At 51.0% G+C, this 22,143-nt stretch overlaps 3 protein-coding genes across 6 annotated transcripts in view; 2 read left to right on the top strand and 1 right to left on the bottom strand.

Annotated features, from left to right (window-relative positions):
* DNAH1 (dynein axonemal heavy chain 1) overlaps positions 1 to 277 on the top strand; it is an 82,356-nt gene extending 82,079 nt beyond the window's left edge. The window contains exon 78 of the mRNA XM_027957561.3: positions 112 to 277. Coding sequence (XP_027813362.2) covers positions 112 to 233 — 122 coding nt within the window. The 3' untranslated portion in view covers positions 234 to 277. The remainder of the gene's footprint in view (positions 1 to 111) is intronic.
* Positions 278 to 834: 557 nt separating this feature from the next.
* BAP1 (BRCA1 associated protein 1) lies at positions 835 to 9,356 on the bottom strand. Of its 3 annotated transcripts, none has more exons than XM_004018402.5 (17): positions 9,187 to 9,356; positions 9,059 to 9,088; positions 8,894 to 8,948; positions 7,787 to 7,919; positions 7,288 to 7,407; positions 6,909 to 6,970; positions 6,681 to 6,823; positions 6,393 to 6,471; positions 5,810 to 5,933; positions 5,366 to 5,513; positions 4,737 to 4,921; positions 4,172 to 4,305; positions 3,194 to 3,672; positions 2,922 to 3,082; positions 2,558 to 2,650; positions 2,352 to 2,424; positions 835 to 2,169 (listed from the first exon to the last, which is right to left on the bottom strand). In XM_004018402.5, the coding sequence occupies exons 1-17, from the start codon at positions 9,221 to 9,223 to the stop codon at positions 2,036 to 2,038; spliced, it is 2,190 nt and encodes a 729-aa protein (XP_004018451.2). In that variant the 5' UTR covers positions 9,224 to 9,356; the 3' UTR covers positions 835 to 2,035. The 3 variants fall into 3 exon arrangements, with proteins under 3 accessions (XP_004018451.2, XP_011955345.2, XP_042092058.1); XM_012099955.4 differs by having other exon boundaries at positions 5,810 to 5,879; XM_042236124.1 differs by having other exon boundaries at positions 7,859 to 7,919.
* Positions 9,357 to 9,524: 168 nt separating this feature from the next.
* Positions 9,525 to 21,109, top strand: PHF7 (PHD finger protein 7). 2 transcript variants are annotated; one of them, XM_015102390.4, is made up of 11 exons: positions 9,525 to 10,239; positions 11,377 to 11,491; positions 12,368 to 12,420; positions 12,794 to 12,885; positions 17,289 to 17,390; positions 17,777 to 17,901; positions 18,355 to 18,514; positions 19,045 to 19,151; positions 19,616 to 19,732; positions 20,159 to 20,235; positions 20,538 to 21,109. In XM_015102390.4, coding segments are annotated over exons 2-11 (879 nt in total). In that variant the 5' UTR covers positions 9,525 to 10,239; positions 11,377 to 11,447; the 3' UTR covers positions 20,540 to 21,109. The 2 variants fall into 2 exon arrangements, with proteins under 2 accessions (XP_014957876.1, XP_004018450.2); XM_004018401.6 differs by having other exon boundaries at positions 20,159 to 20,283.
* The last annotated feature ends 1,034 nt before the right edge of the window (positions 21,110 to 22,143 follow it).

The raw sequence follows: 22,143 nt of genomic DNA, 5'->3' as shown, positions 1-22,143 counted from the left end.
GGTCCCTTCCTTGTCCCAAGCTCAGTCACCAAGGGACCACCTTCCTTTATATACCATTCCTGCCCCAACTGAGGCAGACAACTTAACCTCCTCCCCTCTCGCCTGCTCCAGGAACACTATCGACCACCGGCCACTCCACAAACTACGTCATTGCCGTGGAGATCCCCACTGACCAGCCCCAGCGACACTGGATAAAGCGTGGTGTGGCCCTAATCTGTGCCCTGGACTACTAGACACAGACAGAAGGGCTGGGGCCAATTAAAGTTGCATTTCCTGAGCGGTCCCGCTGAGCCTTAGCTCCTTACACCAGGCCTCCTCTGTAGGACCCACGGCCAAGGAAGGTGGGGGTGAGAGGCTGCAGTGGCCTCGAGAGAGAATGTGCTTAGCAGGGGGAAGTGTGGCAGAGCTGGAAGCTTTGACCTGCAACAAGGGAAGAGAGGTGAGCCTTGTGAGGTTCCAGGATCCCTCCAGGGACAGCGTGCCAGACAGGACTAGAGGCAGAGCTGCCATCTCCACTGAGTCCCGCACCTCTCAGGTTCCAAAGCCGTCAGCTCCGGTAAAGCCGCAGCCCTCCCCTCCCACAGCGCACCTTGCACACCGCTGCTCGGGGTCCACAGCCCTGCCTCCCACCGAAGCCCTGCCTCCCCCCGCCCAGCTCAGGTCGTAAACCCCAGACCTAGGGTCCCAAGAACCTCTGCCCCAGAAGACAGAATGCCTGAGAATGCACTCACCTCCCATCTCTGGTCACACACATGGCCCAGCCCAGATCTGGTTAGGTCCTCATTCCCACCACAGCCTGGCCTCCAAACCTCAGGCCAGCAAGCACAGGTGGGCTTATTTTTAAGGAGAGTTTTATTCATCCATCCATCCAGTATTTACAGGGGCCAGAGGGGTTGGGCTATGCTTAGCACAGAGGCAGCTGCCATACCTACAGCTGCCCCCCCACCCCAGTCACTATGTACACATAAGGGGCCGGCTTGGATCACCTCAGAGCCACCTGCCAAAGGCCATGGGGCTCTGTCTGGGGCCTGAGCTCCACAGGCAGTGCTGGACCCATTAGCCCTTGGCCATCAGGCCCTCTGGGAACATGGGGCTCCAACTGGTTGACTTGGTCCTGCTGTCCCCCACCCTGAGTGCCCTGCAGAAGCTGAGAAAGCTGGCATGGCAGGGAGAGCTGAGTGGTGCCAGCTTTTGCAAGCAGCCCTGTCTCTGCTGTCTCTGAAAGGAAGGAGACATGGTAATACTGAGGGCCTGGGCAGAGGCTCCTCTGAGCCCAGGAGCCCAAGGCAGGCCCCTTGCCAGGGCCACAACACTGAAGACAAGGAGCCCAGGGCCCTGCCACAGAGAGCAGTCTCGACGAGGCTGGCTGGAGCCAGGCCAACCAGCTCAAACACGCCTCTCTGCTCAGGCCATGGGACCCCAGCAGGCTGCTCATCCCACCCCTGCTGGGACACCCCACTCCCGGCCTAGTCCAGCAGCCAGGGCCCTGAGTCTGGAGCTCTCCCAGGAGGAGTGAAGAGCAGACCTGGCTTGCTCAACAGCAGGAACAGCTGGGGGCTGGAGCAGCAGGGCCCACTGCTCACGTGGCCCCCAGCTGTGACCCTGCAAGAGTGACTCTGGCCCTCCAGGGTGACAGTGTTAGGAGAGAACTCAGAATCAGGAAGCTGACTATGTCAACACAGTGGTGGCAAGATAGGCCAGAGCCCAGAAAAATAGACGTCTCTGTAGGTAAAATATATATTCTGCTGCCCAGGCAGAAAGGCCAGGTCCTGCCACTCCACAGCCGGCTGTGGAGGAAGCTGCAGCACCTCACTGGGCCTCAGCTCTAGCTGCTGCCTCCAGAGCACGACGGGGCCAGCCTGCCCTGCCAAGCCCAGGGACACGAGGCCGAGGATCCCAGCTTGGCTCCCATTCCCAGGGTCTGGGCTCTCCAACTGGAACTATTCGGTAATACTGGGAAGAGGGGGACGGGGCAGGGAAGGGCCCTGGTGAGGGCCAGGCGGCAAGAGTGAACACAGGGTCTGGCCAGCAGTCCTCACTGGCGCTTGGCCTTATAGGGACGGGAGCGTTTCCGCCGGTCCGGCTTCCGCTGCTTGTGGAGCCGGCCAATGCTGACCCCCTGGCGCCGTCGCACTGAGATGTTCTGCTCCACCAGGTTGGCCAGCATGCCTGTGGAGAGACGCAGGCCCTTGAGCAGGCGGCTGGATGCCTGGGAGCCGCGACTCAACTGGCTGCAGCCTCAGGTCGGGGGCTGAGGCTCTCCCCGCCCTCCCCAAGACCACAGTCAGCTCAAGCGCCCCCAGAGGCCAGAGGAAAGGGGCCTGAGGGCCAGGGTGCTGAGCCTGGCTCACCTTCCTGAGCCAGCATGGAGATGAAGGTGCAGATGAACTCGTCGTAGTTGTGGGTCCTTCTCTGGTCGTCAATCTGTGGGAGAGAAGGATCAGGACCTGAGGACGCTGCAGCCATCTCCCCAGAGCAGCCACCAGCCGACCCTAGCAGGTCGCGCCTCTGAGAAGACAGGTGGGCAGCAAAACAGGCCGCTGGAGACAGGGCCCACCTTGAACTTCTTCCTCTTCTCCACTTCTTCCTTGAGACAGGCCTCATAGTTTGCAATCTCAGCCTCCACACACTTCAGCAGCGCTAGCAGCTCCTGCCAAAACACAGCAATTGCACCCGTGAAGGGGGGCTGGCCAGCCCCAAGGCCCAACTACCAGGAGGCAGCAAGAGGCAAGGGAGAGCAGCCAGAGGCCCTGGAGCCTATCAAGGCCCCCGCCACTACCCACCCAGACGGGCTTCCTGGCAGCCGGCTTTGGGCACCACCCTCCACACCATAATTCCCACCAGGAACTCAGCACCTGGACGGCAGTGCCCTGGGCCCAGCCCTTGTCAGGATTAGGAAAGGAAGCCACAGAAGGGCTCACCTTGGGTGAATACTTCTCCCCATTCAAGGGCTCACTAGGCCTGACCAGCCCCGGCTTCTCTCTACTGTCCACAGCCTCCACCACCTCCTTCTCCTCTGGGCTGCCAGACCCCTGGCTGCCTTGGCTCGGTCTGATGGAAGGGGAGGAACCCTTCCCACTCTCTGGGAAGAGAAGGCAAGAGAAGACCCATCAGGGTGCAGGATGCGTGGTGGTCACTTGGCCACCCCCCTCTCCAATATGCCAAGAGGCCAGGGAGCCAGCCCAAGGCCCACCTGTCAGTGCCAGGGGACTCAGCACACCATCCTCAGCCAGGTGCAGGAGGCCCGTGCTGATGACAGGACCGAGGTCGCGTACAGCACGATTGTAGCGTATGCAGTCAACACGCAGCAGGCTGTCGTCCTCTCCAAAAAGCACCTTGGAGATGTGGGAGGTGACGGGACTAGAGGGCCTCGTGGGGTTGGCTGAGCGGATAGGCGAGCGCAGTGGTGAATTGAAAGCGCTGCCGATCTCAGAGGCTGTGTCCGTGCTCTCGTTGCTGGGGGTGGGCGAGGGCTGCGAGTGTGTGGGCACTGCCACAGCCGGACTCCCGGCCCCGCTGCTCGTCTTGATGGACAGGGGAATCGAGAGGTCCTTCTGGGACTCTGTGAGCTTCTCGGCCAAGACGCTGATGGTGTTGGGCTGCAGCACTGACAGCTGCCCATCCCCAGAGCTGCTCAACGGCCCTGGCTTCCCCGGGCCCTTTCGCTTATACCTGCGGGGCCCAAGGAGGGGTGAGCCCAAGGAAGACGCCAGGGGACCACACCCAGCAGTGCCCAGGATGACCTGAACACTTAGCCTCAGGAAGTGACCCTGCAGCTCCAGCAGCCTGACCTGGCCACGCCCAGCCTAGCACCCTGAGCTCTGACAGCTGCAGCCAGGTGTCCTCTGAGAATACCTCCTCTATTCCAGCTGCCTCACTTCTGGCCAATGCTGTGTCTTCCAGCAGATACCCCACCCCGTCCTTCCAGGCCTGAACAAAAGGCCACCTCCAAATAGGTCATGTCTCAATGTCTGCTTAAATGTGCACAGCCCTGCCCCAAGCCCTCCAAAAACTTCTGGGCATCTGCACCCGGCCCCTTCACGTCTGCCTCCCCCAGGCCCTGCACTCAGCAGGCGTCCAGCGGCATCTGCTGAAGGGTATTCTCTGTGCAGGAAGCGTCAAGATAGGCGCTGCAGGCCCCAACCTCCAGCCTTACAGAGGCGGGGCTGACCTGATGGTGGAGCTGGTGCTCTGTGCGTCGTCCTCCTCCTCATCCTCGTAGTCATCCTCATCATCTGAGTACTGCTGGGGCGGGCGCACTGGAACTCTGCTACGGCCCACACCCGCTGCCAGGTCTTCCTCCTCCTGGAGCAGAGGCCCAGTGCAGCCGTGAGCCATCGGCCAGTCAGCCCTGGCCAGACACAGCACCTCCCCCAGAAAGCCAGCATGGTTCTCCGGGCTGAGCCCACTGAACCCCTCTGGGTGCTCCAGAGCACTCCCTGCCCCTGCCTACACGGGGCTTCTAAGAGAAAGAGAGTGCCCTGAAACATCTGCATTTATTTTGGTGGTAGAACCCAACCCCATGCCCTAAACATTTAGCCCCACAGTTGTGAGACTGAATTTGCCAGAGGAGCTCTCTCTGCCTCCCTAAATCCCTGCAGTTGTGGGCACTTCTGAGTGTCAGAGAACCCTGGTCACCTAGGCTGGGACAGAGAGTGGACGTGCGTGAGCCCACGTGAGCAAAGTGCCTGGGCAAGGCTCTCCAGAGAACCCTGGTGAGAACCCTCACCCCTTACCTGCATGGGGGACTTGGCATAGTTGTGATTGTCCAGAAAGGCTGGCAGCCGCTGCACAATAGGAGTGGGGTTGGGGGGAACCCCATTGATGTTGCTCCCTGGAGGCTTCACCACCAGCTTGGGTTTGCTAGGAGGGCTGTGGGTCGGGGCTTGTGGGCACGAACCAGCCACCTCCTCCACACCATCTGAGAGAGGGAGGGGCATGGACAGGACTTTCAGCCAGACCGTCAAGAAAAGTTCTCCTCAGGCCTGGTCTCCCCTCCCCTTCCCAGAGAACAGAAGAGACAGCTGATGGATTTAGCATCAACAAACGTGGCCACAGTGACACAGGAAAAGAGCGAGATTAAAAAAAGGAGAAGGTGGAAAAAAAAAGGTCCAGAGAAAAGCAGAAAGGGCATATACTTCAGAGAGAAGGCTTGGGGGCCTGTGGTCATGGCAGCCCTTTCTTCAGGGAGGGACCGCTCTTCATGTTCCAAGGGGAGGGGAGAGGGCTGCAGGCTTCAGACTTCTGACCGCCCACAGGAGCCCTGAACCACTGCCCAAGCCTCCACAGAAAAAGACCTGCTCTGCTTGGGCCTCCAACGTCAAGCTGTGAGGGGGCGGCTCGGAGGCCCGAGAGGCTCCAGTACCTGTGTGGGTGCTCTCAGAGGCTACCGGAGCCCTGCTTGTTTCCAGTGCCAGAGGGGACTTGCTGCTGGCGGGTTTGGACTCTTCAGGCAGCTGTGACTCTTGAGACTTATGGGTCTGAATCAGCTCTGGCTGTGTTACCCTGATCAGCTGAAATAAAAATCCAAGGTGCAAAGGAGTGAAGGCAGACCCTGGCTTCCACCCCAGACGGCTAAGGGCCTAGGCTCCACACACTCAAAAGGGAAAGAAATCAGCCAGACCTCCTTTCAGAGACTATCCTCCCCCTCCCCTCACCAAGTCCCACCGTGGGAGCCAAGGAAAGGAGTGGTTAGTTGAAGCCCAGACCCACAATAGAGAATAACTGGGGAATCAAGAGACAGAGGCCCCCGTGGACAGAAGGAGCGGGTGGCTGGGCCAGTCACGGACTGGGCAGGAGGGGTCCCCACCTGCTGCAGGGCCTCCAGTACGGTCTGACGATTCACCTTCAACACGTGTAGCCTGGCCTCATACTTGATTCTGCGGTCGGGCACCACCGCCATCAGATTGAAGCGTATGTCATGGTAGGGCTCCCTGCAGTCACAGCCGCAGCCGTGAGAGCAGCTCTCACCCTGGCCCCACCATCAGGAGGCAGATACGCTGGCAGGGCTCCCTGAAGTCACACCTGCAGCCACAGGTACAGGCCCCACCCCCACAGGCGGGCAGCAGCTGGCCATGCACACCGGGCACCTCAGCCGGGGCCTTCCAGCAAGCTGTGTGAGGAGCCTGGCAGGAAGTGTGAGCCAGCACACCTGGGCCACCCAGGGCTCCACCACGGCCTGCCCCTCCCCAGTCTATCCTGCAGCAGGCCATACGTAGCCTGGATGGGAAATAGGGCAAGGAGCTGAGAGCCCAAGATCTAATCCTGCTTTTGCCAAATTCATCATGTGGCCACGCACAAGTCATCTGGTCTCTCTCCACCTCGGTCCCTCTTCCGTGTCCCTCCCGATGGGGGCACAGCTCCAGAGGGCAGGGTAGGCACAGAGTCCTTACCCTGCAGTGGCGAGGCCAATACGCTCCATGATGACCCGCCGGGCTTTATCCGTCCACTCCTCGTCCTCCCCCCAGGGCCCTGGGGAAACGAAGACGAGGAGTCAGCAGGTGGGAAACCCTGAACTCGGGCAGGCCAGGAGTGGGAGGAGGGTGGACAGCAGTTGAGCCAGAGTGGGCCAGTCGGACAATGCAGTGCAACGTGCCATCCAGCCAGAGCCTTAAGTCAAGACCCACCCCCCTGAGGACCCCGGGCCCAGCCCCCTACGAGGTCAGCACAGAAACCCCTACCGTGGTCAATGGGGTAGACCTTCAGCCCATCCAGCTCAAAAAGCCGGCCTGTGATAGGCACATAGCTGACAAAGTGGAAGGCTTCCATGGTCCGCACAGCACTAAGGCCATTCTGCTTCTCGGGGAGGTGGCGGGGCTCAGGCCTGGGGAAGGACACAGTCAGCGCCCAGAGTGGGACAACCCCGTTCCTTGTCCCCACCCCCATCAGTTCCCACAGCTCCCACACACCTGGCATGGCTATTATGTGCCTTGGCCAACTCCGGAGCATTGCCAATCGCATATCCTTTGCTCTAGAGGAAGGAAAATAAGGCCACATCAGAGCAACTTCTCAGGTGGGCCTCAGGTGGGCAACAGAGCTCAGGAGAGCAGGCCTGGAGGCCTTCCAGGAACTGGAACAATCACAGGTGGACCCTCCTGAAGGCCTGGTGGGGGCAGAAGAGAGCTCTGGAGCCCCCAAAAGATAGGCTCTATTGGCCCTGCACGGTAATCAGTGGACACTGGAGAACAACGTGCCCTGATGAAGTCCTAACAAGGCTTCACTTAAGGAATGTTCCTTTTTCCCCAGGTCTGTCTCCTTTTCTGACAAGTGGAAGGCACTGTGGCCTACCTCAGGGCTGAAGCCTTTGGTGAAGTCCTTCATGCGACTCAGGGTGGGCCCCAGGTCCACATTGCTGCAGTTCAGGAGCACGCTCAGCAGGGCATGGGTGGCACAAGAGTTGGGGATCAGCTGTGAAACAAAGAACAGTCACTCGTCTACAGCATGCCTCAGACCAAGCCCATACTCATCGGGAAAGGGGTCCCAGGGAGGACAGTCACATCTGGACAATTCTCATCAGCTCTCCTCATCTTTACCCAACATCTGTTCATTCAACTAAGAACTCATCAGCTGTTTGGGGACATGGAAAATGGACTCAGGCATCACCCTGCTTTAAAGAGACTTCCTGTTTTTCATGAAGAAGAGCTCAGTTCCTTCTGCCTCAGGACTTCTGTAACCACCACCTGTGGTATCTGCCTATCTCCTCCTCTTGCCTTCCCCCACTTCCACTTTCCAAGCAAAGAAAATGGCAGCATCCCACCCTCCAGAAAGAACACAGAGCCCAGCAGACCTGGTGGGCAAAGAACATGTTATTCACAATATCATCATCAATCACAGATGTATCATCCACCAAGGTAGAGACCTTGCGACGGGATCGGCGCTCTTCGATCCATTTGAACAGGAAGATGAATCCATACACAGGGCTGGGGAAAGGAAGGGACAGAATTCAACCAGTCAAGTGGGGAGGCAATCTGCATCCCCTTTCCCTTCCTCTACTCCCGTGCGCTGTTACCACTCAGGTGCCCTTCTTGTGATCCCACCTCTCCCGTGGCTTCCTCCTAAGACTGCCCAAAGCGGCCCTGAGCCCTCACACCCCAGGAGCCTGCTGCAGGCAGAGACAAGCACCAGCCTCTGGCTGTGATGCTCCAGGAGTCCGCTCAGCGTCCTTATGCAATCTAGGGTTCTGGGATAAGAAAGGAAAAGCTAGAACCAATGGCCCAGGACCAGGCAGGAATAGAAGGTAAGGCAAGAACAATATGATGTGAAATTTAAACATGAATTCAGACTTGTGAAACCCAGGGCATGGGCCCCAGTGCAGTCAGGCAAGTAAATGAACAGCCATATCAGTCCCTTCTGTCCTGGGAAACAAAAGCAGACTTCTCTGTTCATTCACTGTAGCAGCTCCGCCACACTTCTCTTCTGTAGGATCACTAAGACAAGACGCTGAGCTTGGTCACCCAAGAGAGGCCTTGTCAGATGCCACAAACCAACCAATCAATAGGACACCCTTGTGTGGGAATTAAAACCACTGGCACATGGGCATGTTAATGCAGTCATTAGTAAATTACAGCTGCACAAAACACACTGTGTGACCTGAGTCAAGAGAAGGGGGTTTCCAGCTGGAAGGCAAGAAAAAGCAGCTGAATTTAACCCAAGAGATGGTCAGAATTTGGAGGGAAGGGGGTACCACATAAAGAGTGGTGAGGAGGGAAAACTCGGAGAAAGGAGAAAACAGTACCAGCTTCATCAGGACGGCACCCAAGGAGGAGGGATGCTTCCTGATAACAAAGTTTACAATTTGGGGCTTCTGAAACTACCTCCCTTGAGGAGCACTCTCTCCCAGGCCCCTCCCTAGCCCTCGAGGTGGAAAGGGTGGCCCTGACGCCAAGTCACTCACCCCTGGCATTTGCTCTGAAGGTCATAGATCTCCTCCACCTGCACCCCTTTGACACCTGCCATCAAGGAAGGAAAAGAAGTCGGAAAGGGCAGCCCCTGGTTGTGGAGTGATGACCCAGGAGTGGGCCCCCAGAGCCCGGGTCCGGCGGGCAGGAGAGGCTCTTACCGAAATCTTCCACGAGGAGGGTGAAGAGGCCTAGGGGGGACGACAGGAGAAGCGAGTGGTGATCAGAAAGGCGCGTCTCGGACCCACCCGGCCTCCCGAACTCCCGGCCTGCCCGATCCCCTTCTCACCAGGGTCGCTCTCCAGCTCCAGCCAGCCCTTATTCATCTTCCCGCGGGGCGGGCCCTCAGCGCCATGTCCAGGCCCTCCCGACCCACCCGCCGCCTCCCTGCCGGGAGCCCCCTCCGCCCCGGGGGCCCCCTAGCCCCACACACAGACAACGGGCCTCGTCGCGTCACCCGCCCGCGCCGGCGGCCCTACGTCACTTCTGCGCGACGGCCTACGCCCCGCCTCCGGGCTCCTCTTCCGTAAATTGGACTCCAGACGCCGGCGCGCTCGCGCGAGAGGGCGGGGCAAGAGGAAGGGGCGGAGCTAGAGCCCAGGTGGAGCGAGAAGGGGCGGGGCGGGCGCGCGACCGTTAGCGGTCCGGGTGCGCCACAACGGTCAGCGTCGCGGTGGTCCCCGCGGCCTCAGTCTCCCTGGGTCGCAGTCCGCGTGACTCGGCCCCCGTTTGCACGCTCACCCCCTTCGCCGGCGCAGTCACCGCGCGGGGCGGCGGCCCGTGAGGTAGCTACCACGGGTTGTGACAACGAATAAAGCTCCGGGACAGCAGCGCCCTCGGCGAGAGCTGGACGGGCGGCCCCAGCCGAGAGCGGCGGCCCGTGTGCTACCGTGAGGATTGACCGGCGGAGGCGACCTCCGGCCCGGCCCCGCACCAGCCGCCCGGCAGGCGCGACATGAGCCTGGTCTGGCATCCGCGGGATGCTCCTTGAGCCCCATCTCCGGCTCTTAACCTCCGGGGGACGGTTGTGGCCACACCTACAGTATTTTCCAATAAATCATTGTTTATTCTTGCAGCGGCGGCGCCGAACACGCTTCTTTAGTTTTAATTTTTTCAACAAGTTTTATCCAGCACTTACCCAGCGAAACAACTTGATAACCGGTTCAAGGGAGCATCCGCTCGGTTAGGAAACCTCGAACTGAGCAGCTTGTGGAAGCCAGCGTTTGCAACGTCCTCCTCACATGCTTTGAAGACCCCTGCGTCTTCCTGTAACTAGCAGTGTGCACAGAATCTAGCTCAAGGAACGTCTTGGTCCAGCGATGCAAACAACTGAAGTTTTAAGGTTTTATTTCTATTGCTAGATAATCTGGATTCCCCCAAGAACTTGGAACTGTTCTGTAGCCTGCTAAAGTGAATCCCCTAGTGCATGCCCTTCCTTTTAGCCTGTCCAAGTGCTTCTGTTAAATAAGCCACCAAATGTCATTATCAATGCAGGTGCAACTCATGGGTTAGAAGAGATGGAGCCTTAGATTTCTGAACAGCTAGTTGCCTGAGTAGTTACCTTCATACAGTCCCTGAAGATGTTTATGCTCTCCAGCTACATGCTCTGAGGACGTGGGTGCTGGAGTGTGTGTCCCTGTCCCTGGACTGACCTAATTCACTCAACACTCCTAAGAAATGCTCTCCTCTCCCCTGACTTGACACTGTGCTTCCTTCATAGGAGTGGATTTTATTTTTTTGCCCCTTCCCATTCAGGGATTTCCCCCCTAACCAATGAAAACTCTGAATTTGTAGTCAGCTGACATTAGTCAGGGATGGAGTGGCAGGGTGTCTCCTCCACTTTGGGGCCTTTTAATCTTGGCTCAGATCTAGAGGAAGGTTGAGAACAGGCCAGACCTCAGTGACCGTCTGAGCCTGGTGAAAAGAAGTGATAGGAGCCAAGGGGTGGTTTGTCAGGGTTATACCTTGTCTCTCACTAGAGGGAGTTCTCGCTTTAGGCAGCCAGAATCCCACAGGCTCCTTTTCCTAGGAAAGAGCTACCTAACCTAGCTTTTCCTGGGTAGAATTAAGGGGCTTATACCTGGGGGCAAAAGGAGGTATTAGGAGTGCTACGTTGTATATTTAGTAGACATAAAGAACCAGTTAGCTAGTTCAAATAGTATCTCCCAAGTTCTCACACTGCTGTGGTATATCAGTAACTCTGATCCTATACAGGTGCCCCTCTGTGACCTCTCTGTACCTGTCTCCTCACCTTAAATATAGGGATAAAATGGCACCTATTACCAGGGGTTTTCGCAAGTTAAATGTGAAGTGCCCAGAACAGTTCTGGATACAGTTGAATAATTATTGGCTATTACTGGCATTGATACTGGGTGGGTCCCTTTTTTTCTGTTACATGGATGGGGAGGTAAAGTGCACTGTTGCTTTGACCTCTTGGAACTTAATGTAGATTTAATAGCTGACTTGTTTATATTTATAGCTGGAAGAGCCTGTATTGTCCTCGTTATAGTATAGAAGAGTTCAAGATAGAAGAGAGAGAGGCAGCAGCGAATGAAGTCTATAAAAGAAAAGAAGAAGGAACATCACAGATTGAGGTGGAGCAGGCAACTTAACAGAGTTTGGGAGAAATTGCCCAGTGGCCTGTAGTATGTGCTTTGCTTTCTGTCTCCTTTGCATGGTCTTGGAGACGGGTTGGTTAGTGTCGAAGCACACACCAGTGGTCCCCTGGAAGCTGCCCAGTAACCTATCTTCCCAGGGATGTCCCAACTGACAAAATCCTGGCTCTGGACCCCTGCTGCCCAGGTTCATATCCCGGCTCTGCGGCTGCTGCTAAGTCGCTTCAGTTGTGTCCAACTCTGTGCGACCCCGTAGACGGCAGCCCACCAGGCTCCTCTGTCCCTGGGATTCTCCAGGCAAGAACACTGGAGTGACCCTGGCTCTAACACTTGCTAACTAGGTGACCTGGGACAAGTTACTTCATTTCTTTAGGCCTCAGTTCCTCATCTAGAAAATATACAATAATAGCACTCACTTTTTGGAGTATTCTGTTGATCCTTTGAGCTAATACATGTAAAGAGCCAGGAATATTGCCTAGCAATAAGACAGTCTTAATTGATTTTAATATCATTTTATTGGGCTTTGTGAGCATAGTACCACCTGAGATTCAGGGTAGGTAACGGTAGAAACAGTAAAAGAATAAAAGGGGGTTTGTTCTTGCATTCATTCAGCCCACACAGGCAATAGAGACACTCGAACAGAAAGATGACTCTGCTCTCACATAATTCAAATAATTCAGTGGGTATGGTGTGTGCTTTCGAAAAATATGAAAAGGAAGAAGAAAACTAATGTCTTAGCCATTAGCTCTCTTGGTCCTTCATCAGGTCCGTGGTTTAACATTTTGAGGGAAATGTTACAAAAGGTGTCAATAGAATCCTCAAAGACTACTTGTACTTTTTCCATTTCTTGTGTAGAAAATCTGCCAAGACAAAGAGGGTAACCCAGAGGAAGCGTTCTTCAGGGCCTGGTAAGAAGTGGTTCTGTTCAGCTGCTGCCTCCCAGCCTCAGCAAAGGCCGCCTGTAGAGGGCAGCACTCTTCTCACTGTCCATTCCTTCCCAGAATCGCTAAGATCCTGAAGAACTCAGGGTCTGTAATTTTTAACTGTCACATCCAAAGGGCAAGGAACAAGTAAACCCACTTGAGACAAAAGACTATGAAGTGAGCAGTTGCAGCCAGCTCCTTCAGACGTGGCTAAAATCAGATCAAAGCCTAATTGATACCCAATACCACGTCAGCCCAACCTTTTCCTTGTTAAAATGATCCTCTTCCCAGTACTCTACTCCTCCTTGTGCTTAGATGGTTATGTTCCCAAAATGAATTCCTAACATCCTTTTTGCAGTTTGCCGGCTATGCCTTCGAGAACCTGGGGATCCCGAAAAATTAGGGGAATTTCTCCAGAAGGACAATCTCAGCGTGCATTATTTCTGTCTTGTAAGTATCAGGCCCCCTTTGCCTTGAATGTCCTATGACTTTTTTATATAGTCTGTGCTCCGTTTCTGCACCCAGCCTCAGATGACTTGCCGTGTCAGCTTGTTTTTCTTAATGGCTGTTTTCTTTTAAAATCTGATTTTTAAAAAGTAATATGTGTGCCTGATATAAAATCCTAGCATTATAAAGTAGGTACAATATCAAGTCTCTTGCCGTCAATAGTGTTCTCAGTCCTTCTCCCTCTCCCCAGAAGCAAACAGTTCTTGCAGTTATTTTTTTCCTGGTATTCTCTTTTTCTTAAGTATAGTTTGTATGCTATGGAATGCACTCATTTTAAGTATATAGTTTAATGATAAGCTCATATATCATGATACACTCATATATCATGGGGATAAAATGTATGTTTGCATGTAAACACTACTGTAATCAAAATGAATATTTCTATCATGCCAGAAAGTTCCCTCCTACCGTTTCCAGTTAGTTCTCTCAAAGATAATCACTGTTTTGATCAATAGACTACTTTTATCTATTCTCATAATTCATATAAATGAAACCATACAATTTGTACTCTTTTGTGTCTTGCTACTTTCATGCAACACAATGTTTTGAAAACTGACCCCTGTTGCATGGTTTGCTAGCTTGTGCCTTTTTATAGTGTAGTAGTCTTCTGTTGTATGAATATATTATAATTTGCTTTTTTATCCACCTGCTGATGAACATTTGAATGTTTCCATTTGGGGGTTTTTATGAATAAAGCTGTTGTGAAAATTCATGTACAAATTTTTTTGTGAAAACATGCTTTCACTTCTCTGTGACAAATATCTAGGAGTGGAATTACTAACTATATGTTTACCTTTGTGTGAAGTTGCCAAATCACTTTCCAAAGTGGTTGTACTAGTTTATACTCTCACTAGCAATTTATGAGATTTCTATTTGTCCAATATTCTTGTCCAAAAGTTATATTGTTAGTCTTTTTAATTTTAGCATTCTAGTAGGTATGTTTTGGTATCTCATTGTGGTTTTAATTTACATTTTTCTGGTGACCTAAAATGTTGAGTTTCTTTTTTTGTGCTTATTGGCCATTTACATATTTTCTTTTGTGAAGTCTCTGTACAAATATTTGGTCCATTTAAAAAGTCTAGTTGTCTGGAGACTTCTCTGAAGTCCATTGCAGGGAGCTTGGGTTCAATCCCTGGTCAGGGAACTAAGATCCGTTATGCCCCACAGGGAGGCAAAAAAAAAAGTTGTTTTGTCTTATTGCGTTATAAGAGCTCTTTATATATTCTGGCTACAAATCCCTTTTCTGATATGAGTATTCTCCCAGTCTGTGATTTGCCTTTTTTATTATTTTTTTTTTTCAAGTGAGTTGGTTTAATTACAGGTGGTACAGAATTCAGGATAGAACAAAGACTTAAGAACACATTTTGGCAGGATTTTGGGCTGGGTTTATGTGAACCTCATAGCTAAGGTAGAAATGACTGAGGAGAATTAAAGTCAAGTCACTGTATATATATATTTTTTTCTTTTTTTGCAAAATTTATTCTTCAGTTTACAATAGATTCCAGGATAACATTGCATTCTAGGTATAGGTGGCAACAGATGTTACGGCAGGTAATCCAGATGTTTAAACACCTGGGATGGAATTAAGGCTCATTGCCTCAGGCACAAGGAACAACTTTTTGCCAGGTTTCTTAACTCTCCATGTGGCGGGGGGACCTTTCTTCCCGGCCTGGAGGCCGACATCGCACATGCCACCCCATCCCCCTGCTTTACTGATATCTTTTGAAGAACAAAAGTTTTTAATTTTGATGAAGTTTAGTTTATCAGGTTTTCCCTTTTATTGTTAGTACTTGTTTGTGTCCCAGGAAGTCTTTGCCTGCCCATTACATTGCCTCAGAGTCTTTGGTAAAATCTGTTGACCATGTGTCCAGGGATCTGCACGTCCTGTTCTCTGCCGTTGATCTGTGCATCAGTCCTTCCCAATACCACACTGCTTTGATCATCTTTAAAGCGTCTTGAAATTAAGGATTGTAGATTCTGTAGTCTTTTTCCAAGATTGCTTTGTCAGTCAGTGTCATGTGCTTTCCTTTTCCATATACATTTTATATTTAGCTTGTCAACTCTTCTTGTTTAAAAAAAGGCTTGTCATGTTAGTGATTGGTATTGCATTGAATTTATAGATCAATTTGGGAAAACTTGACAAGCCATATTGAATCTTCCAGTCTATGGACATGATATATTTCCCCATTAATTTGGGTCTTTAAAAATTTACCTCAGCAATGTTTTTTTTAGTGAAGAAGTCTTGCACATATTTTGTTAAATGTATTTCTACATAGTTTGTGATTTTTATGCTATTATATAATGGTATTTTAAAACTTAATTTTCAAGGTTGCTGGTGTATAGAAATGCAATTTATTTTTATTCTTGGATTTTATATCTGCAATCTTGTTAAATTCACTTATTCAGTAGATTTTATTTTATTTTTTTTATTTTTTGTAAATGCCCTTAAGATTTCCTGTGCACACAATTATGGGTGCATAAAAGCAGTTCTACTTCTTTATTTCCAATCTTTATGTCTGTTAATTCTTCTTCCTTTATTGTAAAGCTGGGACCTTCAGTCCAGTGTTGAATAGAAGTTATTTGAGTGAATATCTTGTCTTGTTCCTAACTTTAGAGGACAGCATCCAGTTTTTCATCATTAAACTATGATGTTAGCTGTAGGCTTTTCACCAGATTAGAGAAGTTCCCTTTTATTTCTAGTTTGTGGAGGGTATTATGAATATGTGCTGAATTTTGTCCAATGTTTTTTCTGTATCTATTGAGATGACTGTGGTTTTTCTCATTTATTTTGTTAATGTGGTTTGTTACGTTGATTGAATACTTGAATGTTAAACTAATCTTGCATTTCTGGTTCAAGCTCTGCCTGGTCATGGTATATAATTCTTTTTATATGGTGCTGGATTCAGTATTTTGTCTCATTTTTGCATCTATGCTCATGAAAAAGATTGGTCTGTGATTTTTCATTCTTGTAAGTCCTATCTTGTTTTGGTGTCAGGTCTTGTTTAATTTCAGTGCATTTTTCCACGTATACGTTTTCAACATAAAATAAACATACACAGTGCTTTGCATTTTTTTAACCTCATATATTTACAGAGATCTTTCCACTTAGAATTTACTGATGTACTTTTTTTCTTTTTAAATAGCTAATTGGTATCCCAAGTACAGGTGTGCCAAAAAGTATTAAACTCCTACTAAAGGACATTTAGATTGTTTTTAATCTTTCACTACTGAATTTTCTATTTATAGAAATTATACAGTTCATTGTAGAAAATATTAATAACACTTAAAAGTATAGATAAAAATCACTCATGTAGTCCTAAAGCCTTGAGTGAGTGTAAACATAAATATGTTTTAGGCCTAATTGGGCTATGATTCAAGAATCCTCAAGTCATCCAACCCTGTGGGCTCACTTTTGCTGTATTGTTAAAATAACCTCAGTCCCCATTACATTACATGTGATTTACTGTAAAGTCTAATACCCTTCCTAATATTTTTGGAAGCTTCTTGGGGTGGGGCTCAGGTGTGAAATTCTTCCAAAGTATGTGCATGTTTACGGTTCTTGGGTACATCACAGTTCAGATTCTTTTTGATTTCCCATTCTAGACTCTGCTTTGGGGGCTTTTCAGAAACAAAAGTTCCTTTAAAGTATGTTTTCAAAGAAAAGCTCAATTCCTCTCCTTCCTCTATAAGGCAGAATGACTACAGTCAGGTGACTTTAAAGCCTTGTTTCCTTTTCCGTAAAGAATACACTCTGCAAAGAGTATTGACTCTGTACCAAGGGTCAGCGCAGCACGAGAGGGAGAGTGTGAGTTCTGTGGGCCCGGATGTGAATGCCGCTCGGCTGCCTCCTTGCCGTGTGACCCCAGCGAGGTCACTTAACGCATTGTACCTCAGTGGGCTCTAAGGTGAGGATCGAAGTGGCATCCAGACGACAGGGTTGTGAGCAGAAAATGAGTCGCTGCGTTAGGAGTGTTTCTCCAAAGTGCTCAGCACACGAAAATAGTCCTCAGTGAATGAAAGACAGCATAGCACAAAGGTGGATAAAAGCCCGGGCTCTGGAGTTCCGTTGTCCTGATCCAGTCAGATGATCTCTCTAGACTATAAAATGGGGATGATGATAGTACCTACCTCTTAAGGTTGTTGCAAGGATTACAGAAGTTAATATTTGAAAAGCACTTAAGAGTCCCCAATGCCTGTGCTATGCAAACCTTTGTTAAATAAATTACCCTGTGAATGCGTATGCATCCCACCAAGCTCTGCTTCTTGGCTCTTAGCCTGTCCTCCTCACCCCACTGCACTGTCTCACTGATACCAGTGTTGACAGCTTGGTTCTGCTGCCCTTCTAGATCCTGTCTAGCAAGCTGCTTCAGAGGGGCCAGTCCAACAGAGGTTTCCATGGATTCCTACCTGAAGACATCAGAAAGGAGGCAGCCCGGGCCTCTAGGAAGGTCAGAATCCCCTGAAATGGGGGCTGGGGATAGGCCTCTTCTACTACTCCTCTCATCCCTGTTTCTGTTCTTTTCCCTAATTGGAAGTTTCAAAGTCAAAGGATTCTTGAATTTCCCACTAGTCTTTCTCTTTAAGTTCCATCCTTCTCTAGGATACAGTGTCCTAAGTGAGGAGAGGGAGCAACTTTCTTTTCCTGAGAAAGCCAAAAAGAATACAGTGCAGCTTGAAGCTCAGCTTTGGCATGCCTTAGAGCTTCTAGGTCCACCGAGGAAGAGGGGTGGCTGCTGTTTCAAAGAACTTCCGTTCCACAGAATGCTGCACTACAGCGTGTTTTCCTGTCTGTCTGTCTGGGGGCCCTGAGTACTGCCTGGGATCTCATTTGCAGATCTGCTTTGTGTGCAAGAGAAAGGGAGCTGCCATCAACTGCCAGAAGGATGAATGTGTCAGAAACTTCCATCTTCCTTGTGGCCTAGAAAGGGGTTGCCTTTCACAATTTTTTGGAGAGTACAAGTGAGTGATGAAGGGAGAAAGTTGAGCTGCCCTTTGGTAATTTGTTATTTAGCATCTGATGAAATCAGAGTCCAGTTCTCACGGGCCTGTTTTGATTCACCAGAAAATCTGTCCCTCCATTTGATAATGAGAAACAGTGTCTTGACTTGGCGATTTCACAGATTTACTTCTTGCTTCCCATCCTCTCCTTAAATTACAAACAGCTGGGGTTCTTAGACAGCTGCTCAAAACTAAGTGGGGCTTTCAGGAACAGGAGGCTGTGGAGCTTTGCTCAGTGGGAAAGCAGCTGTGAGAAGGCATGTGGCTGTTCTTCACCCTGCTCCTCCTCCTGCCCATGAGCTTGGAGGTTCCCTGGACACGGGCCAGAGTGGTTGAATGCTGTTTCCTCTTCTGGGCAGCTGGAAAACTGCATAATTTACAAACAAAAAACGAAGCCTATTTACTCTGCCGCAGATCATTTTGTGGGAAACATCGCCCTACACAGAACATCCGACGCAGGAACGTGGGGGAGGAAAGCTGTATCTTGTGTTGTGAAGACTTATCCCAAATAAGTATTGAAAACATCCAGAGCCCATGCTGTAGCCAAACTATCTACCACCGGAAGTGCATACAGGTGGGGCTCTCTCTGCACTGGGGACCATCCAAAATGCCCCAGCTCTGAGCGTCCTGGGAATGCTCAGGCAATCTCAGCATCTGTGCGTTGTGCTGGGAGCCTGTATGCAGAACTGGCTCCAGAGGAAACTTAGCTGGGTCTCTGGGCATCCTTGACCTGTAGTACCGCATTCATTATTTAGACTGGACAAAATCCTCAGGATGGCTGGAGCAAATGAACTACTCCTAGAATGAGTCAATTAGCTTCACAATCAGCCACGGTTCCTGAGACTGAAGGACAGGGAGACGTGTATCCACGGTGCCTGACCCCAGCCAGGTCGACCACTGCCAGACCCCATGGCTGAAGATGACACCTGAGGCACTCCCGGGTGCTCTCTTGAGCTTTTGGTCCCTGGTCTGACCCCTGGGTTTGCAGCCCTCACCCCAACCTCTCTTAGCAGTATCCTCTGTGAGATGAGGGTAAGGGTGGAAAGAATGTGATCAAAGAGACTGTTTTTATCAGCACAAGGTTTTTCTATGTTTATGTTACAGAAATATGCCCACACATCAGCAAAGCATTTCTTCAAATGTCCACAGTGCAACAATCGAGACGAGTTTCCTCAAGAAATGCTAAGAATGGGAATTCATATTCCAGACAGGTAGCGGAGACTTGACCACAGGAATTGAGCCAGGGAGTGGGTTGCCTAGGTTTCTAGAGAGGAGGTGAGTGTAAGGATAGTTCAGAGAATGAGGAAGTAGCAGAAGCATTGATACATAGTGAAAAGGGAAGGGTGGTGGGAGAGCTTTGCGATTTTTATAAAAAGGAATGGAGGGGGGAGGAAAGTAGGAGTGGTGCGCATGTTTCCAAGAAAAGGTGCTCTGGGGGACAGAAATCATTGAGTTCCTGAATTCCAGTGTGGAGCTAAGGAAGCCCTGTGTTCCACTCATCTGCCTCAACCCTCTCCCTCTGCCGGACCACTTGTGCTGCCTCGTTGAAAGCAGTTGGGCAGCCTGTTGAACTCTTGCGGTGCTAGCTTGAGTTCTTGCTAATTCTTTCTAGGTGAACAAAGGTTTTACCAACCGACTGTACGTCCCTTACTCACTGTTTCTTCTCCCACTGCAGAGATGCTGCCTGGGAACTCGAGCCAGGGGCTTTCTCAGAGTTGTATCAGCGCTATCAGCATTGTGACGCCCCCATCTGTCTGTATGAACGAGGCAGAGACAGCTCTGAGGAAGAAGGGTAGGGAAAAGTTCTTGGCTAGAAAGATCTCTCATCAGTGGTGATCTTAGGCCCTGGCACAGTTTCCAGGCACAAGAAATTTACCTTTGTCTGCAGATCTCAGGGCAAACACAGCTGCTAAGTCCCATCCTTGAGCAGCTCAGGACTCACTCATGCACAAGTGAACATGTCTCCCTGCTGGGTCCGCTCTCCTTGTGCGCCACGGAGAGACGCTCAGGGCCTCTTCCTTCCCAGTCTACCTTGTGTGTGGCTGTGCCTGACCACAGGCCCCGGGATCAGCACTCAGCCACCCCTCCGTCTTGAGTGAAATGTGTAGTGAAAGAGCCCTAGGAAGGCCTCAGCAAGGGCCTGAACTGCAGCGAACATCCCGAGAGAGGTTCTCAGTGTCCCGTTTGTCCCACCGCCCTCCCTTGGCTCTTCCTGTAGGAAGTGGCGCATCATTCTCTGCACTACGTGTGGATCCCATGGAACCCATAGGAACTGCTCCTCTCTCAGATCCAACTGTAAGAAATGGGAGTGCGCGGAGTGTGCGCCTGCCGCTGGAGCCATAGGTGGGACTGGAGGGATGGTCTGGTCTTGGTGACAGTGGTGAGGGTGGGCTGGGACTTTTCGTGGCGGTGGCGGTGGAGGTGGGCGGTCAGGGGGACTCAGTGCCTGGTGAAGGAGGAGGGTGTGCTATTAGGTGGGGACTTGCACTTGGTACTTTAATTTGGGAAGAAAAGTGGCTAGGGAGGGGCATAAAGACCTGTGCCTGGGAGCGAAACAGAGGGTCGAGTTGGCCTCTCCCAACTTTCTTTCACCGCAGAGTGCACACTTGAAGACTCAGGTGACATCCCCTGTTGCAGCAGCACCTGCCTCTCCAGGGGACATTTCTAAAGAGACACCAGGCTGGAAGAGAATCCGGGCCCTTCTTGGACCAGTTGGCCAGGATCTTCCTTATTAGAAAACCCAGAGTCCTCTGGTCCCAGGAGCCATTCCTGGGAATCGAAAGGTGTCACAATCTCTAAGAGCTGCAAAAAATCCGAGTAACATTTTCTGAGTAGTTTCTGCCAAGCACTTTTGGGTACGGAGCTGTGCTCCTCCATCCGGTTTGGAGGAGGGAGCACTTGGGGATTGGGAGACAAGGAAGAGGGCCAACAGAGAGTCTCTTAACCAAGGAAAGAGAAGTCCTAGGGGAACGCTAGTTCAGAGCAGTCCTGATGCTAATCACGGAACCAGTTTGTAGTTTTGAGAGCGCCTCTGCTGTCCTGTCTGATCCCCAGAGGGCCTTTTATACTCTTTTTTTCTTCCACCAAGACTCTTCCACCTTGATCTAGTTCTCGTATACTTCTTTCTTCACCTGCGTTTGTTATTATGCAAATAAAGGTTTTCTCTCCATTGGTGTCTCCTTATACATTCACTCTGGAATTTATCTAGCACACTAAGGGATCTACAAAATTCAGTAAATTAAATGGAGAGCTTTCAACTCAGACCTGTTGCTCTGGAGGGAAATATTTTACCGGTAAATGGACTTTACAGGGACAGAGATTTCGTCATTGTACAAATAAACACACAAGATCTCATCAGGAAGGAGAGCAGCAAAGGAGTCCACCCTGGACTGAGAATAGGCCACCACTGCAAAGCTTGGGGCCCTGGACTCAGACAGGCCAGGGACAGACATGCCCCTGTGGGGCAGAAGGGGCTCCCCTCACTCCAGGCGGCTTGGTCATCAGCATACCTCCCAGCAAGAGTGAAGACACAGCTCCACTCAAACCCTCCTACCTGGTGGCTTGAGTATTTCCAGCTCAGGTAAGGGGGCTTAGGCAAGGCAGCTAGGATAGAAATTTGGCAGAAGGTCTTGAGAGAAACAGAACATTTGTTTGTTGTTAATGCTTCTGTGGGTTTTGGATTAGTGGGGGAAACTCTGGACCATTGCCAGATATTGAGTTGGCCGGGTTTCACCAAGGTGAAACTTTTTTTGAACCAAGGTGCTGCTGCTGCTAAGTCACTTCAGTCGTGTCCAGCTCTGCGACCCCATAGACAGCAGCCCACCAGGCTCCCCCGTCCCTGGGATTCTCCAGGCAAGAACGCTGGAGTGGGTTGCCATTTCCTTCTCCAATATGTGAAAGTGAAGTCGCTCAGTCATGTCCGACTCTAAGCAACCCCATGGACTGCAGCCTACCAGGCTCCTCCATCCATGGGATTTTCCAGGCGAGAGTACTGGAGTGGGGTTGGTTCAAATGTTGCTGACCCCTGAAGACTTACACCTGAATGTGTACAGTGATTCAGGTTTGACCGGATTCACTTGGAATCCCGAAGGGGCAGTTGGGGACAAAGTAAATACTTTTAAAAAGTCAAAACATACTAAAGGGACTATAGTGAAAATTACTTTCTGGACTCATCCTTCCCTACCCCCAGTAGTATTCCCTAAA

This window comes from Ovis aries, chromosome 19 (genome assembly GCF_016772045.2).
Source record: "Ovis aries strain OAR_USU_Benz2616 breed Rambouillet chromosome 19, ARS-UI_Ramb_v3.0, whole genome shotgun sequence".
Lineage (NCBI taxonomy): Eukaryota > Metazoa > Chordata > Mammalia > Artiodactyla > Bovidae > Ovis > Ovis aries.
The sequence above is the reverse complement of the archived record's forward strand: the minus strand, read 5'-3'. Positions and strand labels throughout refer to the sequence as shown.

Coding starts and splice junctions, on each gene's coding strand:
- PHF7 (XM_004018401.6), top strand. CDS start 11,448: ATGAAGTCTATAAAAGAAAAGAAGAAGGAACATCACAGATTGAG. Junction 12,421..12,793: donor GAAGCGTTCTTCAGGGCCTG/GTAAGAAGTGGT, acceptor TCCTTTTTGCAG/TTTGCCGGCTATGCCTTCGA. Junction 20,284..20,537: donor GCCTGCCGCTGGAGCCATAG/GTGGGACTGGAG, acceptor CTTTCACCGCAG/AGTGCACACTTGAAGACTCA.
- BAP1 (XM_004018402.5), bottom strand. CDS start 9,223: ATGAATAAGGGCTGGCTGGAGCTGGAGAGCGACCCTG. Junction 5,934..6,392: donor ATTGGCCTCGCCACTGCAGG/GTAAGGACTCTG, acceptor CTGTGACTGCAG/GGAGCCCTACCATGACATAC. Junction 3,673..4,171: donor AGCACCAGCTCCACCATCAG/GTCAGCCCCGCC, acceptor TGGGCCCCGCAG/GTATAAGCGAAAGGGCCCGG.